The 25,899-nt window shown below is 35.7% G+C and overlaps 2 protein-coding genes across 10 annotated transcripts in view; one reads left to right on the top strand and one right to left on the bottom strand.

The window, feature by feature from the left end:
* LOC126921457 (serine-rich adhesin for platelets) overlaps positions 1-25,899 on the bottom strand; it is a 134,435-nt gene that overhangs the window by 105,835 nt on the left and 2,701 nt on the right. For 2 of the 9 annotated variants that reach the window (XM_050733079.1, XM_050733070.1), the window contains exon 1: positions 5,847-6,364. In XM_050733079.1, the coding sequence (XP_050589036.1) occupies positions 5,847-5,928 (82 nt within the window). In that variant the 5' untranslated portion in view covers positions 5,929-6,364. Of the gene's footprint in view, positions 1-1,121; positions 2,207-5,762; positions 6,365-14,002; positions 14,116-25,899 lie in introns of those variants that run through there. The other 7 variants (XM_050733076.1, XM_050733078.1, XM_050733077.1 and 4 more) reach the window with 7 other exon arrangements.
* On the top strand, positions 21,497-24,858 carry LOC126921472 (venom acid phosphatase Acph-1-like). Its single transcript, XM_050733132.1, has 7 exons — positions 21,497-21,743; positions 21,950-22,057; positions 22,632-22,897; positions 23,027-23,183; positions 23,264-23,387; positions 23,474-23,688; positions 23,770-24,858. Exons 1-7 carry the CDS (start codon positions 21,654-21,656, stop codon positions 24,055-24,057), a joined length of 1,248 nt encoding a protein of 415 aa, XP_050589089.1. The 5' UTR covers positions 21,497-21,653; the 3' UTR covers positions 24,058-24,858.

A 25,899-nucleotide genomic window follows, 5' to 3' on the forward strand; every position in this document is an offset into this window, starting at 1 on the left:
TAAATCGTTTGTTGTGTTGCTTTTGTTCTCGTCCTACGTTTTATTGCCAACTAAATTGTTGTTGCCTTTATAATTACCATCGCTGGCTATAGAGTCATTAAGTTTATTAGCTGGTAGCATTGTCCAACAGCCTGGTAAAGCACCTCGTGTACGTTGCGAAAATAAGGGCAGGATTGTAGCAAACAGCGCGCGGTAAATTCTTCGGAATAAGATTTCTAAATCCCACATTCCATAGATCAAACAGAACAAATACAAGTAGCAAAACAAAGTAGCAAAATAATAAATAATTATTAATCTTGTTTTCTTTATCAAAGGCAATCGATGATATATTATTCGTTGCAATTGTAGCATTACTCACGATGCAGATCGTATGTAATGCATTTAGTGGTTAAAATTTTCATTGATAAAAACATAGAAACACAATGCGCTTCTTCAGTATGAAAGTGAAATAAGGAAGTAAATTGTATTCATTCATACCGCGAATGAATAACATTTTTTACAATCTTCTATTTAGTATCCTGGTCTAAAACGAAAAGGTGGAAAGGGGAATAAATTCGCTGGTTAATAGATAACCGGGTCGTCGCCCTCGAGAGGTCGACAAGGCTTTTGGCAAAGAACGAGGAAAGAAGAAACGAAGGTGGGGATTCGTCTTTCCGAGGTGCCTACGTCTAGCAGAGAAGCTGTGCAACGTGTGCAACGTGTTATAAAAAAAGTAGAACGAGGTCAAGGCGGTCCGCCTTTCCTTTTTTTGACTGGAAGGAAATTGCTTTTATCTAGAACAACTTTATCGTTGTTGTTGTTATTGTTGTTGAAGAATTACGAGCGCCCAACTTTATAATTTATTGCAATTTCGAGTTCTGCACGAATAGGAACAAATTATCCTATATTGTTTGATGTATGGTCATCGTTGTTATCGTTTGATAGAAAAAGAACCGCGTCGCAATGTAATTTCAACTTGTAATTACAATTTGTAATATCTAATTGTAATTCTACACTTGTGTATATCGTGTAATATGAATTGCAACTTTTATCATTATATTGTAAAAGGAGGCAACTTTCTTTGAAAAAAATAAAAGTTTAAAGGTTTAACACTCGTTCGTGAATGTTTCTGAACGACTTACCTGACACGCTTCACGTTCTTTCCGTATTCGCCAATTCCGTGTTTGAACATTGTCCATTTCTCCGAAATCTTGGAGTATTGTCGGGGACTCTGAATTTCACACAATTCCATTAAGACTGAAGATAACGCGTCTTAAATGTAACAACGCGACGAGTATTTTGCACCATCCATTCTTCACAATTTTCGTTGATCAAGAATGGGTATGGCAAAATTTCATTGAAAATTTTTCCTCTTTTCACGATGCACATTTCGAACACAGTCTTTCATTTAATTTGCATACAAATATTTATATATGTATATTCTTGTGAAAGCGACGGGTGTCTATTTTGAAAAACGCGATTCACTCACGCGCAAAGAATCGACGTCTCTTTAAATTCGTCACCGATGTATTGGTTATCGAACAACATGTGCAACTGATGTACAAGAAGTTGAAAGGACGAATGCCTCTTTTCGTCGTCCTCGAAAATATCTTGCTCCTCTTCTGGATCCTCTTTATCAACGGTAAAACGTCTATTGTACATGATTATTGCTACGATGGTTAACGAGAATCGATCACGACCTTTATTGTTGGCGTGAGAAGTGAAGCGCTTGGAACTCGAGGCTCGAAGACTCTTGATCACGAAATTTCATACGCACAGCGTACGAGTACAGAAAAATGACCAACGACTCATTACCAAAAAACATGCTTCAGCAACGAGATTTTTCTATTAAACTCGAACATACATCGTCGTCCGAATTTTCATTGTTGCTCTCTTTTAACGTCACACAGAAATCGCGGATTAATCCGACACAATCTTTTTCCGCTTTGAATGCGCGCTCTAAAAAGTGCAAAATGACAAGCTGCTCTTTATTGCTCTGTGGGGGACTCTCACTCGTTGTCACGAGATCACGAACGCTTGTGCTACACGGATTTAACTCTTTTCTTGTTTTCCGAATTCTTTTTATATTTCATTGTTCATGTTCCTTTTGGTAATACCCTCGCCGAACATCCTTGTCAACTTACGAAATATGTTCGACCGCTAATCCATCTTAACATTGAAAAATATGCAATTTTCTGCGTCGTCCCGTCCACAGCAATCACCCTACCTTCAAGTAACAGGACAAATAAGGCGGAAGTTATAAATTCCTTAAAAAAAGCAAAGAACTGCAATTTCTCTCTCATAGTCAAAAAATCCGCTGAAACGAAGTAAAATGTATCAAAGAAGCAATATATACATATTACGTATACAGAAAGAGAGAAAATATATAATCTTCCACATTCAGGAAATGCTGCGAGATTTTCAAAGCTCGGTCATTAAACAAGTTGTCCCAATCTAACGTTTTTGCAGGGTGTAGGAGAAAAGACGAGAGTGAATACGCGAGCCCGTTTAAAAAAAGACAGTGAATTTTCCGTCAAGGCTTTTCCACTTCGTCAAGCACACATTTTTCTTCCGCGTGTTTCAGCCGCCCTTCGCGGCAAATCGCTGGCTCGATTTATACATTTCCCTATTCCTGTGTAGCTTGCACTGAAACTTTGTATATCGATGACACGAAGGTATCAGCGGAGAAGCGCAAAATACGCGACAGATGAGAAGGAAATAATAAGATCTAAGCGAACACTTGATAAGGGATGAAGCATAATTGCGCCTCTTTCGAGGGACTCTTTTTCTTTTTTAATAAGAAAGATAGGGGAAAAAATAGGTGTATTTCTCGTAGAAATCGATATCATTCGCTTTATGCTTTTGTTCGCGACGTGAAGAATTTACGACAAAAGTTGTGTCCTATTGCTGCAACAAATATAAAGCACATCGCCATATGTTTTTGCGAAAATCATACCGGTCGAGACGGCGCCGCTGTTTTGTAATTTATCTCGATATCCGCCATACCGTTTTATCAGAATGACTAGTGCTTTCCGATAACAAGGTATCGACCCCAACCTAACCCCACGAAAAATTTCCCGTTCTTGAATGTCACGTTCTTCCAGCTTCAATTTTTCAATTCCACCATTATTTCGCATTAGAACACTTGGTTTCCCACTAAACTCTACGAAACACGAGAGGATAACAGTCTTTCTTTCAAACCTTATATATTTATTTCTGTAACCAACAAGATTACGCGATTACGAAGAATCTCAGTAAAAACACGGTGTCTTTTTTGTAGATCATAACAGAGCGTATTAAAAAGGGACGCTCGGAACAGAAATACGGAATTTTTATGCTGCTTTCAACGTCGTCTATCAGTTTAATGTGTATCTTATAATGATGAAAAAGCGCACATTAAAAGAAAACCGAAGAAAATGAAATTGAGTTATTCAACAAAAATGAAATCTCGTCAATTTGAATAGTTAATCAACTTATCCGAGGAAGATACAGGAAATACGTAAGAGTTATCGATCAAAATAAACTTAAAACTTGATATTCTTCGACGGAGTAACTTACGTTGAACATCAAACTCGATGAAGTGGTTTTCTAAACATATAGTATACGCTAAGAGATGCAAAAAGACGAGTTTCCAGTTATAAATATACTTTAAATGTAAGTTAGTTTACATACACGTTTTATTAAAATCATACTCTCTGTTTTTGATGATTTATACAACTAGCTTTATGTAACAGTTTACAGCTACTATTCGTTCGGACAAGGAATAATATTCGGAATTGTGTCGTAACCAAAATGAAATTCATTTTATCGATTTATCGCGTCTCGATATTTTTTCTCCAAAATATGGGTCGCATAGACAAGACTATGTTTTGTATGGCGATCGCTATACCAGAAACTCAACACCACGATCCGACCACAAACTATTCGAAACATTCCAACCAATCACGAGGAAACAAAGAGAAAGATATATCGTAAATTCGAGACAGTTCATTCGCGTAACCGGAGGCGACAACCGATGATGAAAATATGCGAAGAATGAAAAAAATTTATCGTAACCACTTTCGTGGTGAAGATAATTTGCGAAATATGAGACAAAGAAAACACGATGGAGTATAGGAGGAAGAAAATTTCTGAAGAAAGTGAAAGTCAAAGTGTTACAGGATGATAAAATACAGAAGAAACGTCGTCTTCAAATTATTCAAATTGTGCATCCGACGTAATTAGATAAATTATTGAGGCATTAAGTTAACAATTAACGCGAAAATTACCTATTATAGAAATAAAATCGTCGCAGGGCGCCTTCGAAATATTTGAAATTCCGACGCTTCTCGTTGGGCAAGTAACCGATAACAAGTGAATTAAGATCTGCGTGCTAATTACCACTACTCTATCGAATCAATTTAGTGATCAAAGAGGTGTCTCGTTTGTATCGGTATACCAAATGTCGACCTTTCATAGCTGACTCAAAGGGAATAATTTGCGCAGATTGTTATAGGATTGTTGGAAAATCACCATGGTTATCTGTGAATAAATTAGAAGTAAAAAAAATAAAATGTGCAAATGGCAAGTAGATCGTTATATAAATCGTCAAAGACAAAGGGCATGATTTTAATGAAACGTACACGGTTCGAAATAAGACTGAATGACAACGAAGTTTCGTGTATTTTACGGCTAAATAGTTAAGTAAGAATGGAAAAATAATAATTGTGTAGAACTTACAACTCGTAATGTCTTTAACCATTCATTCTTACGTTAGGCTGTACACAGGGATACGTTGGAGTAGACTCGACGAGAGTAGAGGATTGCTCTTGAGGCAGAGAAGTGACACAGAGTAAAAGAATGATGGAAGAAGGGGAGAACATAAAAGAGAATTTTTCAGTGTTATGTATGTCGGAATGCATTGTTATAAGCCACTACACTGATTAATACTACTCGTGCAGCCCGAGAGGGAAATCACAATAGAACGTACAATAAAATTTCCAATTAAATGTGGACTGAAAACGATCTATTTGACGATTACTTAAATAATGATATTCGGGACAAGAATAAAGTATACATTCGAGATAGTTAAATTAAAATGTCTTGGTAGTTCTTATTTACTTGCACATAATGTGTGGTAATAAGAATTAGGCCAACAATGGTGTAAGAAGGAAGCGTGATCTTATTTCAACGATAACGCATCACTGTGTACGTTTATGCAGAGATTTAGCTCCAATGCGACAAATTGGGAACTATAAATAAAGCTGTCTGTATACGTATATCCATAGAAATTGAAGTACCGCAAAAACCGCATTCGGTCTAGTTGGAACGCTACTAATGACTTCAGTGTTGTATACTGTGTGGCGTTGTTGAAAATATCGCGTAAAATTCTCGTTGTAAATGTCACGGTACGAATTAGAAGCTATATACGTAATTTTCCTAACGAGATCCGCATGATACGCGAACAAGACTGCGTATAATGCGAAACGCCTGCGTATAATGCCTGTAGAATGCGAAACAACGGTAAAAAATAAAATTATTCGTTCAACATCTTCTAACTGAAATGCTTCGAAATAAAGTCTCAAGACGTGTTCATTATTCAAGCAGATGGAGCGAGGGAAAAAAAGTAAAACGCTTAAGCCAGCAACGAAGTCAGACCAGACTAGGAAGGAAGCAAGGTGCACGAGGTCATTGTCCTCAAAAAGGCGCGTAGCGGTAGCGTCATATTTCTACGAGAACCTCTGACACGGTGCGGAGATGGAGAATCCTAGTGAATAGCGAAACGTTCTCTCCAAGAACCATACCGATTTCCAACGTACAGTTATCACATACTGATCCATTAATACGTGTACGCAGATCGATAAATTTGGCTCCCGGGTGACATTTACCGTTCACTCGAACATTTATCATCCATGCTCGGATGTACACGAGAAGAGGATACGAAGGAACGGAGGCAACGTCCCTGAGCATTGAAACGCCGTGTCGGACCGGTGCGCTGTGTCACGCGTCACAACATTGCGTTCGTCGTCGGCTCACACGCGATCCGTACGCAGCAGGGAGGCAGGCAATGATGACGAAAGAACTAAAGAAACGTCATACCGCGTTTGATCGCGTTACGTCGTATCACGTCGCGTCACTAGCATTACATTTCTATCACACACCCACTACACGTCCGGTAAACGAGCACTATAGCCATGTACGGCTTCTTTGTGTTCGTTTGCCTGCGGACTGGAGCGTGCCCCAAAGAAAAAAAGCAGTTCGAATCGCGGCACGTTCTTTCAGGGCCGTACGACTGTTCGAGGGTAAGAGATGTCAGAAGGGGGTGCTCGACGGAAGGGGTAGAGAACGCGTGAGGTCCGCGTGTGTCTTTTGGGCTGCCGGTCCCAACGTTGACTGCACCATCGGTCTCTATCGCGCTACTCGCAACCACCACCACTACCACTACCACCACCACCACCACTACTACCACTACCGCCGCCACCACAGCTACCGTCGACGACGACGCCGTCGGTTGGCGTTGGCTATCGATTTTTCCGCGCAGCCTCCGCGCCCGGAGCACATAGACCGTCGACGTCTACTGGATAGCTCTAACATCGTTGCTTGCTACTTTAACCCCTTCTGATTCTCACCTGCCCACCTGTTTTTCTTTCAGCTTTCCTTTTTATTCCTCCACCAGTCAGTCTTTTTTCCACCAAGAAAAATGGACGAAGTTTCCCCAATAACGGTATCTATGCAGCCTCTCTTTCTTGACTATCGGGCCCATTGATTTAGTAATCTATTGTCATCGGTCGCTTTTGACTTTTTTACATGGAATTCTCGTACTTTTTCTTTTCCCTTTTGTTCTACTTCACTTAATTACAGCTTAAGCGAACTATTTCGCTTTATTTTACTTGTTTTTTTAGCTATAATCTATACTTTTAGCTATAAGCTATAATCTTCACCATTGTGAATATCAGCGATTGTTAGATAGCACTATCAGGATTGTCGTTACCATTTTTGTTTGTCCTGTCCCTTCGTCCCACTTAAGATGTAATATACTGCTGTAAAATAGGACGAAAATTGCTTTTCAAATTCCTTTATGTGTTCTCCAACTCTTTTATTGATCGCATTTCTGTTGATCTTTCTTCCATGGCCTGGTTACTGCGGAACCCGGAATCTCCTAGCGACTTTATGAAGGGGTTACATTCTTTTGTTTGCAATAAACGGGGAATATGCTTTCAGTCATCCAAGGTCTTAAATTTGTTCCGCATTCGACTTATTAATTACCTAGCCGCGGGTTTGTCAATGCAAAACAAACATCCTCAGTTTTTTGCCAGAGGACGTCATCGAGGTATCTTTTATGGATAAAATTCATTCCGCGTTTTTATCGCTTTTCTTACATTAAAAAATTTTCAAACGTTCCTAATTCTTCTCTATAGACGAAGTCAACCTAGCAACAATGAGTTCAGTGGAAAATGAGAGAACTTTCTTCAGAAAAACATGGCTCAAAAGAAGACATTCTTATCCAAAAGGAAGGAACGGCCCTGCGATAGAATGCATGATTTTGTGGGAAGATTTCAGGAAAGAACATGAGAAATGAAGTCTTCCACTTTCATATTATACGATCTTTTATTCGTTTCCCTATCCTCTCGTTTGTCAGTGACTTTTACAAAGCCAGGAATGGCCAACAGTCGGCATTCTCGCTAACGAACGAGCCAGGAATCTACTTCGACGCCTGGAAGATGTTTGCGTTCGTTAGATGGAATCGATGCATAAGATAAGACTGAACGAATCTCTTAATTGTGAAACGATCGACGCAAATAGAAAAACCCGATGTGTGACACAACCTTTTCAAGTGTGACATTTTATATTAAGGAATTATTTATACTAGTTTAAACACAAAATATAAAGTATTAGCGATAAATGTTTATAATTTTTGTGAAATTACCATCTTTCCGAAGCACTGACGCTGAATCGAAGGCTAAGATTTTACGATAATTTATGATTAAAAAGAAACGAAGAAACAACTGTTCTCTACACAACGTGGTGCAGTATTTAACTTGTATCTTACTTCGTAATTCATTATTTATCTTTCAAATTTTATGAAGAGATTCAGAAGTCTCTTTCGACATTACATCTACATATATCTTACAGCATGTACGCCCATGATAGGTGAAAATAATTCTGATTATGCTAACTTAACGAAGACAACGAAGTTTCGATGGAAGAACGAAACTTCGACGATTATTGAAGATAGAATATATTGTACAAGTATTGGTAGACAAGAAGGACGAGCTTCCGTTTTGAAGACTCGTTAAACGTGCTAGAAGATATACTAGAAGGTAGTTTGCACTTTGACACCCACGTGGCGTCGACGAACTTTAGCATCAACAAGATATCTCGGAAGAAGCCTGAAGATTACGATCTTGATAAAGTTTGAATATTTCCTTCTGAACATCTTGTAAACTGATAAGTACATATAATAATATTAGTTAAAAATCATTAAAATAATTACCAACTATGACGATACACATACAATAAAGATACTTGAAATTCATGTATTTAGGATATAAATTATATTTTATAGTTTAAAAGATCGTAATATAAATTTTATACGCAATTAATAGACTTAGTTGTTCTCTGAAAGAAAATTAGAGATTAAACAATTCAGAATCAATAACTTAGCCTTCGAATGCTGGTGGCCAATTGTGGACGGATGATTCTACTTGATGCTAGTAGTGCTACTCAATCTGCGGCCTGGCAATAAAGGAAGTAACGCTTACGCTAGCGAGTTTCTCGCGATAATGGGTGATCTTGGAAATGAGAAAAGCGAAGAAAAGAATTTTATAGTGATTTTGTACATGAAAAAAGGCAACTTGAAATAATTTACTACTGCATGCTGACGGATACTATCTCGATGTAATTAAAAGATGTATATCGGATAAGAGCTTTGTAACTAGATATGTATGTAAAACGTGTAACGATGACACGCTTTACGAAAAGTTCGAATCATTCGTTCAATTTAATAAATCGTTTGTATCATATTGATTGAGAAGAATCTAATTAGTTTACAACTGTATCGTGCAACGATAGAAAAGGTTCTCTAGAAGGAAATGGTTGAAATTTAATTTTTCATTGCGACCTCAACCAAGAACTCACAGGAATTAATTAAATCTGTGCCCAAAAGGATGACCTTAATGAGATAGGGTTCTCAGAATTAAACAATCTCCGCAAAGGGTCTGCAATTTCGTTCTTGATGCTCTTAAAACCCCAATTGTTGAATCTGACAACTAAAAATGAAATAATGCAATCTCCGCGCAAATAAATATTTTGTTTTTATCACGATGTAATTTCGTTTGAAGTGTTCGAATTAAAAATTACACGGTTTCACGTATCGTTGAGATAATTGAACCACCTAACGTGTGCAATTTTCTTTTATCGCTGGTGTAACGTACAGAATTTTTGTTAAGGTACAACTGCGCAAGCGAGAATACAAACAACATACACTGTGATACATATATGTATATACATGTGTCCATAGCGATTCATAAAAAGCATTCTGGCGAGCAAAACCTTGTGAAGTATCGCGATAGGAAACATTTTTTGAAGTAAAAAGATAAAAGGATATTCTTCGGAGGAGACCAGGAAATAGAGATAAGGACGAGTACAAAGGCCATTCAGATAAATTCAGAAAACTGTAAATCCCATGAAAATCTTTCTTCAAGCTGTTTAAAGCGAGACAACCATAGACGAATCACTACGAAAGGTATATACTTATGTATATATACACCTCAGCAACAAATATATGTATATTTGTACATATGATAATAATAGGTGTACTTGTACATTCGACATTCTGTGACATCCACATTTCTCATGACGTTAATTTGAATATTTTGGCGGGTCGCTTGAATATTTTACGCAATTAAAATAAGAGACATCAATTTTAAACCAGTTTTCACGTGAAGTTATCTATATCATCAAAATTCAATTTCGGACTTCTAATACTTCTATAGTATACTATGATATGCTAATTCTTTGCTAACTTACACATTCGATTTAATCTATTTTCTCAAATGTGAATTTGTTGCAAAGACTCCAAGAAGGTACTAATTCCAACATTAATGATATTTCCTTTTAAATATTTGCAACTGATTCGTACCTGATTTGTAAAGTATAGTCCGTATATAAAGATATAAAAGTCAGAAACATAAGGGGTTCTGAAATCTTTTCTAAAATCGTAAAATCCCTCTTGTAGTTTGAGAAATGGCCGTTTGTTCTTGAAGGACTAACTTCGAACTAATCTGAAATATCTCTTAAAACTACGTAAGAACCAAGAAGAGTCGGGTCACTGGACGAAATATATATTGAGTTCTCGTATATAGTAACGTCAATTTTTAGAATAGTATCTATTTATAATACCGAGCTTTTCGATCAGTATTCACGATTACTTATATTTATCGGTACATAGATTGACTGTAAATTCGACCAATCGCGGGGAGACGCAATCGCGAGGAAATACGTCAACGGGAGTCGTAAATTCCCGTTACGATTATAATAATCGACGCCGCGAGTAGATCGATCCCCTGATTTCCGTTAAGACAATAGGGGTGGTTGAAATGATATAACTCCGTGATTAACAGTGTTATAACTTATATATTTTCCAACAACTTCGTATAATCACACACACTAGTAACGTCGTTGAGTATGAAGATTGCCTTGATCTTGCTCAGATTCTGACTGCCAATCTGTTAGATGAAGGCTCTTGGGTCGTAGTAGACGTAGCGATTGATCAGATCCGACTTTGACTGAATCGAATCAGCAGACTCAACCGAATGACCGAATGAATAGACGTCGACTGCTTGACTTCGACTGTGTGACTTGAGTGACTTGAATTAACTGACTGACTGACTGGAAAAGACTGACTGACTGAACTGACTGGATTCCCTTGCGTGACTGACTGACTGTGAGAGCTATGGGAACTCTAGGCACCGTGAGAGCCGTATGAACTGGATGAATTATACGTCGGAGCTATAGAAAACTCTCTAGTCGGAGCTATAAGAAACTCTGAGGTTCGTTCTGATGTGATTACGGAGGAAAGCTCGGTATGGGCGTCCCATTTGAACGAAGGAAGCTGATTCGTTGTTCATACTTTTCGTTAGGAAAGGTGAGAACAAGGATCTGCGCTACCCATTGGTTAAGACGTTAACGATTGAAGATGGGAGATGTAAGCACCCTACCGGCATGACTCGTGGGAAAATCTAGACATTTCTATTCTATAAATGCCTGATTTTCCCTATCATATAATTACCAGTTTTTCCCGTTATAACTACCAGCTTTATCCGTAATCTTTAAGAACGTTCAATAGACCTAAGGACTGTTTTAAGTACCAGCTATAAACCGAAAATAATTGCAGGATACAAAGTTCCTGCAGGCTAATGAGACTTGGTTTATGGTGGGGCCTTAGGTTTGTCTAACGGTGCTTGGGCCTTGACAGTCAGACAATAAAAGATGTCGCGCGGACCTTTTCACTCATTGATCCTCTTTTTAGATATTGAATTTTCTAACTTTAAACTTTCTATTTGTTATTGTATGTACGTATGCATATAAAGAAAAGAATAAATATTGTACTTCTTTCTTATTTATAAAGTAAAATTTCCTTTCTCCGTTATACATTGTAATTCATCGTGATTCACGAGTACGATTTATACATGAAAGAATTTTTATTAGTCAAATGAAGGGAAGTTTATTGTAATATATCGATAAATTGAGAAGTCACTCAATGTTTATATCTTTCCACTTATTCTTTCGTTAATTTTTATCGAGAGAAGGGTCTATTTAAATTTCCAGTAAATATGCGTCAACTTGTAACACCAAAATCGACATAAATAAATTATTCTCATGTTTTATTTATATACCGTTACATATTTCATAAATTCGTGAAACATGTTTCAGTATAATCCCGGAGCTGTTTCAAGTGTTTTCCAAACAAGCTCATTATATCCATGATATGTTTCTAACTTTTTAAATAGAAACAAATATATGTAATCTACTTTTTAACATACCAGGACTACAATGTTTTATATTAACAATTTACTTTGACACAGTTGGATTTATCTATTGTATATCGAAAGACCTAATTTTGGAATATGTATACATACGTAGACGAGTGGGAATTATATTTCAGCTTTTCCCTAAATCACTTACAAACGACGCAGACCATCTTCGTAGTATCATGAACGCAAGGTAAATTTTCACGAAGGATACTTTAGAGTATCGGATAGTTGTGTTTATGACGATTAACTCCTAAAGAACTATCAACTGTGCTTAATGACCACGATTCCCTTTTCATTCAGTTGTCATGCAAAGTTCGATCGACTTACTCCGGCCCATTATTAGAATGAGTTACGTAATAACCCATCAATCTCGTGTGATTAATCAATTCCATGAGCTTTTCTGAAATTATACTGAATTTAAATCGAAATTACGTCTTGGTGAACTCGCTCGATAATTTATACTGAAGCTCTATACAGTAGAGGAGAGAATTTAATTATTATTAGCAATTATTCAATTTCGATCATGCACATCCTCTATACACTACACCGAGAGAGAGAAAGAGAGAGAGAGAGAGAGAGAGAGAGAGAGAGAGAGAGAGAGAAGAGTTAACGAGGGACGTCCTTATTAATAATTTTGATTTCAGAGATTTCAATTACGGCGGTGTAGTTTTCATGCAATTCCCAATCAATTTACAAGGAAACTTCCTCGACTTTCCTTTAAGCTTTCGTGTAACATTTGCCCGCGTGACGGAAAGAAGTTTCCCAAAAAAGAATATTAATATGAAGGTAATAGCTCAGTGACCCTTCCTCGGTACATTCAAATTCCCCCAATATTCCTTCTCATCGAATTTAAAATAATTATAGTGACATTGCAAAACTTCATTAACAGACAGCTGCGAGAAATGAAAATTCCCAATGTAGCTTCAAAATTCATTTACTGTCTCTGCTACCATTAATTATTGAGATAAAACGAAGTATCAAAGTGGGAGAGCTATTACAAACCATGATATTTCTCGAGGTAAGATCTCCCCTAAAGCAATAAAAACGTACGCTATCATTTTTCAACGATTCAGAGAAAAGTCGTTCGCCGTCTTCTTCAATTCCTTTCGACAGTTTTCGCTGCTGCCATTATCGAACACTTCCTTGCTCACGTTCATGAACATTGAATTTACTGTTCAAGATACTGTGGTTTCATCAATTTTTGAACGATCGCCTTTCATGTCAATTTCTAGGCTACCAAAAATGAATAAAAATAACGCTACCAACGTATGCATTTCGAGAGAACCTCGAATATGTATATCAGCTACACAAATATAATAGTATCGGAAGATATTGTTCGAAATACAATTAGAGTTATCTATGAATAATACAAAAATAATTATAACATAATTCGAAACATATTTGGAAAGGAAAATCATTTACGATAGATTGAGATATTGCTAAATTTCTTGCATTTTGGTATGAATCTCTATTTACAAAACTGAACTTTTTCTGCTACAATTTTACGATATCATCAATTCGCTACTTTAATCCTAACAGGAAATAGTTTTAAGCATAAATAGACAATCGATCTGTCTGCCTACTATCTACGCGTGGATTACACGTTAGTGTGTACATGTCCCCGTTTCTTATAAAATAAACTCTATTTAACCTGGAATCGAGACTGAATGCACCAGTGTTAATAGAATTCAGCCTGCTGGATGTGACACGCTCCACTAGGTCCTCGGACTCAATTGAGAAATAACTAGGAGGTTCGATTTAACGGAGCGTGAAAAAAAATTCAATGTACAAAAGAAAAAAGTAAAAATAAACACAGCTGTCTGATATACCGCATATACATAAGAAAGATTAAAGATTCTAATACTTTATACCTAATTAGCCAAAGAACTATGTATATAAATAAGGATGATTAAATACATAAAGCTCTGCGTAAACAAAATTCTAGAAGTAAATAAAATATTTCTACATTTATGTCAACGTAAATAACCATCCAACAACAAAGAACTCACCTTCATCCTTGTCCGTTCCACCACAAAGTAAAAATGTTGAGACCATAAAAAAGTCTTGTGATAAAACTGTCAGCTCCAACTATTTTTATGGAATAATGAATGTCACCTTCAACCTGGAAGATTGAAGATTAAAGATTAAATTAAAGATTAATTAAATTAAAGATTAAAAAGATTAAAAATGTTATTTATTCTTTAATTCATTACTAATACATACATATATATAAGAGAAATTTGAAGGATAAAAATAGCTCTAAATATCCTAAAATTATTGGACATGACCAGAGTAATAACATTGGCGCCCATGTAATAGGAACTGCGCCAAACTACCTGAATCGTGGGATCTCGACTCCTGTACTCGGGATCGTCCGAGCTGATCTCGGATGGATTTAAGGTTCCAAGAGTGGTCCAGTGTGTATTTCTTACTGGTAGAGTTATGTAAGCTGAATCAAAGAATTCGACAGTAATCTAAAGAATCCAAAAACCTAAGAGTAGTCTAAGCATATCTAATAATGAATTGGTTCAGCGTAGATCCGAAGATCCAGAGGTGGTCCATGACATATCTTTCAATTTCAATTAGACTAATCTTAGAAGGGATTCAAAGATCCAAGTTATCCACAGAATTTCTTATACCTCTACACAACTCTAGAATGGATCTAAGAATTCAGAAATTATCCAAACTATGCTTTACAGTTCTAAGCTAGATTCGAGAATTCAGCAGTGTCTGAGAGTAACCTAACGATTCTGAACTGGTACAGGTGGAGCCTAAGATCGGATACTACGATTGTGAAGTAATTCAAGATAACTCTCAGAGTCTCGGTGTTTATAATTTACAATTATACCAGATCTTGCAGCAGCCTTAGAGTTCTACGAACACAGGATATTTTAGACGCGGGCTTTGCATCCTGGGTCAGGGATGTCATTGTTTTATGGCCTTCAGGAGGACTGAGGCCGAAACCTATAATCGTAGGGTCACAGAGTTCATAGTCTTGTGATCTTGGTAAAATTCAAGGCGTGTTCCTCCATTTCGAAGTCAGGGATTCGGTGTTCTACGATTTTAAAGTCGTCCAGGATGATTCTTACGATATCACGATCAAAAGTTTCCAGTACACGCGTTTGTAGTTAATAGGACAAACCACGTGTCATAAAGTACGAATTCATGCGACTCTAAAGATCATCCGCTATGAAATTCGTGTCATTTTATAGGATGTATGTTGGTATCTCGCAAAAGGATACATTTAATGTAACGAATTTTCCTATGCATATTCATTCCAGTGCTTCCTATCTAATATGTGTCAATAAAAAAATGTTTTCGAGTACAAAATTTAGGATATCTCGTGTATTATAAGATAAATATTATCCTGGTAGGTCACCCTATTGTAAAAATATAAACTGTAAATCGACAAAATTTGAAGGATAAAGAATACTGGGGGAAGTGTGCGGGCATTATCGATATTCGAAGGACGGTGGTGTTAGCTCAGTGTGCATTATGTGGGTTACTAGTCCAAGGTCTAACTTCGTTCGTGTCCTGGAACATAAGCTCGTTTGTATGCTGGGTAATTTACCCGAACTTCCGGTGACCTATATCATTCGCGTATATCTATCTTATCCTCAGATAAAAGTTACAAATACACAATTTTATATCACTTTTTCATAAAAGTACGATAATGATTTTGATACGCATCTGTATATGCTCTTATAATTTTAATCATTTATCACTCCCCATATTTCTTCAAGTAGTACGTCCCTTTGTTTATCCGCGATGCTGGCTACGTTTTATATTTTGATTATTTCTTATTATCAACATACACAGATAATAAACGTAGTTTAAAATATTTCAATAATTTTCACGCCTTTCTCTCCTTCGCTTAGATCTATCAGTAATTTCACCGTGATGCTTATGCTAGTATTACAGGTTTCGAAAAACTTTCTCCTTCGAAACGAATGAGAGTTGTAGATGAAGAGATACTAAAAAGGAAGGAACGAAAATTGAAGAATTACATTAAGGATTCGGTGCCAAAGCGGTCGAATCAACTCGATCGATTTCCCGCAGATCTACTGTCGTTTCTGCAGGAGGAAGTTGTTCCAGAACGTGCCTTCGCACCCTACGACGTCTGTCGATACGTTATTCAATTCCACAATATCGGATTTCTCTTCTCAGTCTGCAGTCAGACTACAACGGCAACTGCAGTTGCAGTATCTAACAACGATGCAGTTCTATCGAGGTGTCCTTCCGCTCTTTTTCCCCGCGTTTCTACATTTCGATATTTGACAAGCCAAGCAGCGTACAAAAATATTTGCAGAATCATATTCTGCCAATCTAAATTGCGAAAAACATTAACGATCAACGATACAACAGCTTGGGCGATGTTACAACAAACTTGTAGTTCTCGTAAACTCACTCGAGCAAAATGTGTCTTGGTATATCTGCATTTTAATCAGGTTATACTATTTAATAAAGGCAAATGTATTTCTCGCTCAATGTTACTTTGCTTATTAAAAATTATAATGCGTGAGTGATTGTGGATTATAAAAGCGACATACGTGGCTGTACATTTACGATAAGAGGCTCGCCTAATTTGTGACTCTGTTGCCTTGCAGTCTGCATCCATTATTAATTCTGTACGTAATAGTGGGAGTTTCTCCATGTATCTCATACAAACGGTGAACTTGTGTCTGTAGTCAGATTAAAATTCATGTACATGTACAATATATCCTTGAATGCAATTTCGGGTATCAGTGTAAACCTCGATGTGAACGATAGCGTTAAATATTGAAACGATCTAAGGATATTTCACCAATCGTTAGACATATTATAAAATATTGATGAAATTGAGACTTCTGAATCGTAAGAATGGTAAATTAATGAGCATTATTCGCAAAGCTATAAGTAACACGTCATTGTCTTTAATCACTCTATGAACTGATTCTATCGCTTACATATTATCTGTTTTCAATCTTTAGACTATAGCAATGTAATCACACGATGAATATTTAAGAAAAAATTAAACTTATGAAATTTAAGTCATTTGTTAATTCCGATCTGAAATAGTTGGAAGAATGTAAACCATTTTCATGAAACAGCGTTGATATATGTCTACGTATTCAAATTGTTAATTAAAGGTAAATACTTTACTATCTTGATTACGCAGCATCATATTTTAACATATAATTTTTAAAGTTATAGTCAGAAGTGATAAAAGCGATTATCGTATTACAGCGAAGGCTGTTCAATTTTTACGACAGGAACATGATATATGTGGATTTTATGTTTCAAAGGATTGTAACATATTGCGTATCTGGTATTTTAATAATTTTTTCTTCTGTTCTACTCACACTTTTGTACTCGTTCAGAGATGCAAGCATGTTAGATTAAGAATTTACACGTTTAAGATCCGGTTAAATTATACGTTCTCTTGCATGATTAAACAAACGTTAATATAATTCATTCCGCATAATTATATAGCTCAGAGTATCCTTGAATCTTCTTAAAAAAGGTAAGTACGAAATTTATATTTTAAAATTGCAACACGCCGATACGAAAACAGATAATAAAAATGAATCAAAGGGAAATTAATTTCACAAAATAAACTGACCAAATCGTACGAAGAATTCAAACCATGCTTGCGTATCTAGCGTGTGTAGGAATGTGACGATAGTTGTACGGAAAGATCCGACTCAAGGTTACCATAGCCTTGAACATGGAATCGAATAGCCGATACATCGCGTCGGTCCAGAGATGCTTCGAAGGATAAAAAATCCAGTCGTTGAAATGGATTTTCAAGAAGAGAAAAAAAAACGAACGTGACTAGAACGAATTGCGAAATAGAGGGAGAAAGAGAGGAAGAGAGAGAAGAACCGGATAATGTCGAACGTCAACTTGCAATGGATAGTTATAATCTAACGGAGCTTTTTGCATAACGTGACGAGATACACGATATCTCGAGATCAACAAACGTACAGAGTTAAGCAACGATAGCTGTTTGAAATATATATTTCCCAGATGAATGCTATATTTCATCAACTTCGCAGAACCACTTTTCGACGTAATGACATGCGAAATTAAAACTGATTAAAATAAATACAATCTATTCCCTATCTCTTGTCACCATAATCGCGAAATGCAACTTATTTATAAATACATACGTCATAAAAAAATGCATATATCTCGCGTGAATGACCCGATTTTCAGAAGTGGATCTTATTAAGAATCGCATATTAAATTTAAAAAACCGAATCCGCTTATCACGTGACAAGTACTTATTTAAATTGCGCTATCCATTTCTTTTTATAAATTAAAAAGTGCATCATTAAAGTTTTATATGGTACGTGTCGTTTAACTTATACCGCGTAAAAGGTACCGAGAAACAAATACTATTAACCATCTATTCACGCCCGCGTTTTTATGAAGACTTCATAAATTTAGCAATAATCTTGCTACGTCAGGCTCGAGATACATAAAACCGGGCGAATACATACACACGTGATTGCGAGAAGGAATACCGGTGAGTTCAGTTTTAATACACATACCCGCGTCGTTATTTTCTTTACATAAAATTTTATGAATCCTTTTCACACAGTAAGGATTCGCTATGCAAAAAGAAACGAATGATGTCGACCCTCATGGCAGGGAGGATCTTTTTAAAAATTTATTAAGGATACAGCGCGTGGTTGTTAGACATTATGGTCTTTCAAGATCAGGTTATCTCATTTTTTCAACCCTTTAATATGCATGTCTGCAATAAAACAGAGATGTGTATCGATAAATTTTATTCAGGACACGCCCACAATTTGTTCTATCTATGATGCATTATTGCGATAATTTTTCTTCGCCTACGTTCTCATGACGTGTATCATTGCACATCAACACCGTAAGAACAGGTACGATACACTCCGCTTATATGAAGAGCGATCTGTCATTGTTACTTGTTTCACGTTCTTCAAACGAAAAAAATGAATAAACTACACGTTCGATGTTAAATCATCATTGTATCTTAAACAGGAAATCCATCACAGTTATTTAGAATTTAGTAACAATGTTTTTCGATATTTAGTATTGAAAATTGAACAGTTTGAAAGGGGATCTCCCATCAAAATTCTGAACGAAGGCATAATATTCGGTGATACGATAAGGTGTTACGGGATAAAAACAAAATATTCAGAAGCATATACAGTAAGGAATTATTTTAATGCGACGAAGATTTAAAAAAAGATGTAACCTATACCGCATCGTACTTGAACCGAGATCGGCGATTTTCGATTAAATAAAGTTGAAGTGGAGTGTAAAATCCATTGTCCATAAATAGTTTATATCTTGCTTATAATCTCGTTATATTTTCTACAACGTTTTACATAGAATGAAAGATGTCGAACGAGTTCTGTTTAAATTAAACCGCGGATAATTAATGTTTCCCTTCCGAATACTCATATAATGTCAACTCACTGTTTTTTGTCCGCTCTATCAGTGTATACGTGCAATATGACGGTGATTAAACAAAACCATTCATTAACAGAAGCCATTAAGAGGAAGTCGATATCATCACGATGTACGTGAATCATAGTATACATTTAAAAAAGTGATGGAAATTATTTGTATTTACGATCCTTTACACAGTAAAAATACGAATGTCGACTTTGTAGAAATTGAGTTAACGTCTCTTACGGTACAATTGAGTTATTTTCTTTGAGGTATAATATACATCGAATAAAGCTGCAACCTTCGTTTTCTTTTTTAACTCCTCGAAGCGAATTGTTTTATCATCGTATTATCGTTGAAATTTTTTGTGTACGGTTCGCCTACATACAGTATAAACTAAGTTCCTTTATTCCCAGAATCGAATCGTAAAAGGAAAAACTAGATAGACAAGCGTGACGGAATTGGTAAACCAGAAATTCCGTGAGACGTCAGATGGCACTTAAATAAAGCGATGTGACTAATCTATGTAGTTAATAATATCCATGTAAAATGAATAAATATACAACTACCGATGATAATTCGTATGAGATTTCCTCCTTACATGTGTACTTATATTAATGGTCATCTGTTAACAATCATTAATATTGATCGTCATGTATTAGTATTAAAACGTACAAAGTACAAAATAAACGTTTCAGGATTTTCTCCATCAAAGATAGTTTAGAGATAGTATTAATGTTTCGATCTCTCTGTTCGGAAATAGTGTCTAAACTATCAAAGTTCCTAGAACAATTTGTATCTGCAATTGAATGTATGTATCTATAACACCCAGGTTGAGAATGCAATGAGACGAATAGCCAATGTACCAGCCTCTGGAACTATGTTTCATTCAAATAGATGTTATCGATAACAATCAAGTTGACTTATCCTTGATAAACTAGCGAGCACTTGTGGTAACTATTGAAGTCTTACGAAACTGCAACCTGTATATGATTACGAATGGTCATTTGTTTCTTTTTCAACGCGGCTATAAACGTCTCAACATCTTGGCGAATTTATTAACGAAACACAAAACTGACTAGTTTTTCGTCTAAAAAGTATTCATTTCAGGGATAAGTTTTATTCGTGTCCTTATTTTACATTTAGAGTGTCCTATAAGTACTTCAATTAGATACTGGAATTTTCTACAAGTTGTTAAATTTTTTCCTCGTAAATCCCAGATACTTTTGTTTATGTAAAAAGCTATCTCAACAGAAAATAAAAATAAATAAACTCGAACAGCAGGTAGAGGAAGATTCTTAGTACGATGTAGGAACTTTAATATCAAATTCTCAGGAAGAATAAATTAAATTAAGCAGGAAAGTGTTTCATAATCTTTATATGCATATTGATAAATTACAATTAATTATGTAATATATTTCCCCTTTATGGATTACATTCTCCTTTCACAGGTTACTACGTGTAATTACGACAATGCAACAAATTACGAATCAATCAGTATTTAGAAGTGTATTATATGCTTTATGTCGTTTAGATAAAAATTTAATCTGGTTGGGTCACTGCCATTAAGATTGAATATATAAATCTCATTTTCTAATTTTTCCGATGTATTATAGTATGAGTATTTACAACTCTGAGATGTATTAAGAAAGGTCTGCTACGTCCTAAAATACTCTTAATTATTTACATATTCGAAAACAGATTGCCTAACACTAAATTCAATCTTTGCCTACTTTCTCCGCTCCTTTTTTAGAAGTTCCAATCTTAGATCAAGCAACAGAGAATAGTCAACGAAAGTACCAAAGTATAGGATTCGATTGCAAGGAACCACATGGTTATATAGGATACCTTCAAGGCAATTGAGAGTAATCTTTATTTAGCGATGACATATAACTTTCTCGACGACATGATATTGAACTTTAGTCACTTAGACAAGGAACAGTTCCCGCCAGAAGACCCATTCCTTAAGTACTTGGCCTTCGAAGAGCACCACGATCGCGAGTTGGCAGCAGGAAAAGGATCAACGTAACGAGCAAAAACGGGGAACCCACGATAAAAATCAAGAGAACTGCAAACCTGTTCGCCTATGTTCCTTATCCACCCCCACCCAACGAGTTGTTTTAGTTAAGCACGAGCAGGAATATATACTTCTTCGTAGATCGTGCGGAGAAATTGTACATTCCGGACGTACCCGTCGTTCCTTGCATCATTATCCAACCGGCGTTAACAGAATAAAACATGTTATTCGATCTTTTGGTAGTTCTTTTTAACTTTATTTTGTTCGTCACCATGGTCAACTGTAATTTGGATTTACAACTGTTACACGTGGTAAATAATCATTTCGTCATCGAAAGATTTTACAACCGTATGCAAATAGTTGTGATCTTTCAAACGGATATAACCTCTTTTCCTAGATAACTTGAAGTGAAAGTGCATAGTGATTTATCTAGTTATGTGTAAAATAGTCGGTGATTATTTTGAATTATTATTAGCGTAAAGTAATTTTAAATTAATGCCAAAATGTGTTTTTCAAGGTGTTTCGACACGGTGATAAGGTACCGCAGCGGGAGTATCAAAACTATCCTAACGATCCTTATCGCGACTATTCGTACCATCCAATGGGTGATGGGGATTTAACGAACGTAAGTAAAAAATTTATGTAATAATTGATAATCAATGATGGAATAACTAAAAGTCAATGTATATTATCTATAACGTAGTTCACAACTATAAATATCGATTATGATATTATCCTTATACATTTCAATATAATCACATCTGATAGATCTTTATAACCTAGATACGAATCTAAATCTCATATACCATATCAATACTAAGGTGTGGTTTAATAAAGCATTTTGCGAGTTCCAAGAAATCCTTGAAAGTACGGTCAAAGAATTTTGTCTTTGCAAGTGGTTATTCAAAACTTTGGACGAGCTTGAGTCATTCTTCTCGCGTGTAATTTCATACTACATATTTTTCTACCATAGTAAGATGTAAAAATATTTGATTTTTAATCTTCTCAATTTTTTAATGGCGCACGGTAACTCTGTAAGATCACGTTTTCTAAAACGTCTCTTCCAACGTTTCAACGTTATTTCCACAAGACAGTGATAAAGAAAGTAATCATTATCTATTACGAAGCAATTACGAAGTCATTAACGACACATACCGGCAAACACAAACGATAATTGTTTCGTGAAACTATGTACACAGCGAGGCAAGCTGCGAGAATACAGGATTGGGACAATGCTCCGTGAACGTTACGATCAATATTTCGGGCCAGATTACTGGCCGGAGAAGATCTATGCCCAATCGACTCATATCCCAAGAACTCAGTTGTCTCTAGAGCTAGTTCTAGCTGGATTATTCCCACCCTCGGAGAAGCAAACCTGGAATCCGAATCTATCTTGGATTCCGGTATTCTCGTTCTTCGAGCCTTATGAGACTGACAATCTTCTATTTCCGCATCATTGCCCCAGGTAATTCTTTTCGTGTCTATCTTTATTATGAGATGCGAATTATTCGTGAAAAGTAGGATCGTAAGAACACCTGACAGCTCTTGATATTTCAGTATAATAATTATGTATCTTTATCGTTTGTGACTCAAGATACAGAGAAGAATACAGTAAATTTCTGCGACAAAGCAAAGCGCGGGATTTAATGAGCAAGTATAAACCTATAATGAATTATTTGACCCAGAGGACCGGGAAGGCCATCAACACGACATCCGCTGTTACTTATCTTTATAATTTGTTAAAAGAACAGGTGAAGTTACTTTCATACTGTACATGTATTGAATATAGATTTTTGAAAGGACCAGATAGTTGAAAAACATTGATTTGCAGGCATCTCAAAACCTGACTCTGCCAGAATGGACCAAATCAGTTTATCCTACTCCGATGAAGGAGATAATCGCGCTAGACTTTAGACTCAGATCATACACAAGAACGCTGAAACGTTTGAATGGAGGTACAAGGATACTAATTTTTTTACGAGAAACATTGTTAATATCACGCGAAAGATACGTTAATCATTCTTGTACTTTATTTTTACAGGTTTGTTAATACGTAAAATGGTAGAAGATATTAAGACGTACAAAGCGGGCAAATTAGAACCGTACGATAGGAAAGCGTTCCTTTTCTCGGCACACGAAATGAACGTCGCTGCAGTTGCGAGAGCTTTGGAATTGGACGAACCCATTGTTCCTGCATACGGTGCTACTCTCATTCTGGAAACGCTACGCGATAAGAAAGGGAATTATTACGTTCGGGTAAATATTTCGTCCATAAAATGCGGAATTTTACATTAAAAATGTATTTATTAATATTTACTTTTATTACTTCGTTGCTAGGTTTTACACTGGACTGGAGTTTCCGAACAGCTTATAATCGAAACTATTCCTGGTTGCACAGAACTATGTCCCTTAGAAAATTTTTTTGCCATCGTAAAAGATGTGTTACCAAGCGACGATGAATATCATTGTCACCCTACTGAGAATATAAAAATGTCAAGCAATAGCGAACAAGTATATACCTCAGGCTCGAGTTTAGTTGTAGGAGAAACCTGGTATTACGTAATATCTCTTTTGTTCCTTACTATTTCAATTCTACGTAATGCTATTGTTAATGTTTATCATTAATTTTACGAAAGTAGAGCAAGGATTGCAATAATATTGTTAGCGTTTGGAAAATGTTGATATGATGTTTTACGTCTTTGAATTAAGATAGCTAGCAAAAATATTTGAATACTGCTAAGAAAGATTTATGTTTGTATTAGTAGATTCTTTAAATAACAGTATCATAAGATGTAGCTATTCAAATAGTAATACTTATATGTATAATAGATGCTCCATAAAGTATTAAATTAGACAATTGCAATATTGTTGTAATCTCTAGTCAGGATTATTAACACCACAGTCATATAGATATCTTTTCCTTCTTCATTAAGGTGTATTAAAAATTCTTGTTTATGTTGTTTGTATATAGCTATATATAAATATAAAACATTTAAAATTATATAGATACTTGAACATACATGAATGTCGGTATTGTGTACTATTTGAAAATCAAAGTATTATATTTTAGAAAAAATAAGTTTGATTCTCTAAAACGGTATATGTATAGATTAAAAATACAGTCCAAACAGATCACAGCAGTGCCAATATTCCCGTAAGTGAATAAAGAAGAGTGTTTGGCAGACACGAAATGAGAGCAGATTCGATTTGCAAGTTGACGACTTGATTCTCCTATTTTCATCCAGGTTAAAAGTTCAAAAACCTTTATTTAATCTATAGTAGATCTAGCGAAATATTTATCAGTTTAGATTGGCATTTTCCGTGACTGCGATAATGTAATAATGATAGTGGAAATGTAAGTCCTCGTTATTAGCATAAATTGCAATTGATGAACGCTAAAATTAATAAAAAGTACATTTCCCATTTTTTGACATAGTTTTTCACGCTCAAATCAAAATGATCAATAATTTTTATTGATGATACAATCTACTGTATTTTTACAACAAATTTGCGGTTCCAATTATGTTAAATATGTTTATCTTTTTCGAGACAACATAGAGATAATAATACTGCCTTGATTTACATTTGAAACGAAATCAATCAATGTATACCTCAATTATTGCAATTGCTTTGAGTGTATCTAAACGCATAATTCCGCAGAAGAGTCACTGGCTCATACAGTACACGTTGTACAACTCAGCTCAAACAGTAATACGCTTCAAGTGTTCTGTGTATTAATTTACATAAAACAATCGGCACATGTATTCTTGTGATGCAATGTTCGCCGGTAAACTGAATCGCTCGAACACACATAGCGAATGACTTTTTAACGAGTGATGTTGCTTTGGTTAATCTTTCACATTAAGATTTCAATTAGCTTCGAACTCTCACGAAGAGGAGCAGAACGGATAAAATTGAGCTTACGATCGTTATACGAGACTTAAATTTTTCGTTAATACATATAATTAAATCAAAATTAAAAAATATTTCTATCAGAATCTTACGGTAACTTTGAACTATTATATTATTATATATTTAAAAAAATGTATCATATACTACATTCAAGCATTTATATTCTCAATAATATATTGGAAATGGTTAAGATATTGACAGAGTTTTATTAACGGAAATTTTTGAACTACTGATAAACAAAAAGCGAGTCTGAATGATCGATGCACATGCAACTGCAATATAGTAATACCTGTACGCCTTCTTGCGAAAGCTCTACAGTGACTAAGAAATATTTCGACGTTCAACAGCACGAAGTAGCTTGCAAATGGATTGAAACGCTGCAAATACTCTGCAGCGTTGTTGAAGGCGCGCTGAAGTATTATTTGTTCTCTCATATTTATTACTAAAAACATATCCTGGACAATTGATAGAATTCATATTTCATTCCTTATCAATACTTCCCATTTCAATTATGTATTAGACTCTTCTAATCATTACAAAGATCATTAAATTCTC

The sequence above is a fragment of the Bombus affinis genome, chromosome 10 (genome assembly GCF_024516045.1).
Source record: "Bombus affinis isolate iyBomAffi1 chromosome 10, iyBomAffi1.2, whole genome shotgun sequence".
In the NCBI taxonomy this organism is placed as follows: Eukaryota; Metazoa; Arthropoda; class Insecta; order Hymenoptera; family Apidae; genus Bombus; species Bombus affinis.

Coding starts and splice junctions, on each gene's coding strand:
- LOC126921472 (XM_050733132.1), top strand. CDS start 21,654: ATGTTATTCGATCTTTTGGTAGTTCTTTTTAACTTTATTTTGTTCGTC. Junction 22,898..23,026: donor TTTCCGCATCATTGCCCCAG/GTAATTCTTTTC, acceptor TTGTGACTCAAG/ATACAGAGAAGAATACAGTA. Junction 23,388..23,473: donor GCTGAAACGTTTGAATGGAG/GTACAAGGATAC, acceptor TTATTTTTACAG/GTTTGTTAATACGTAAAATG.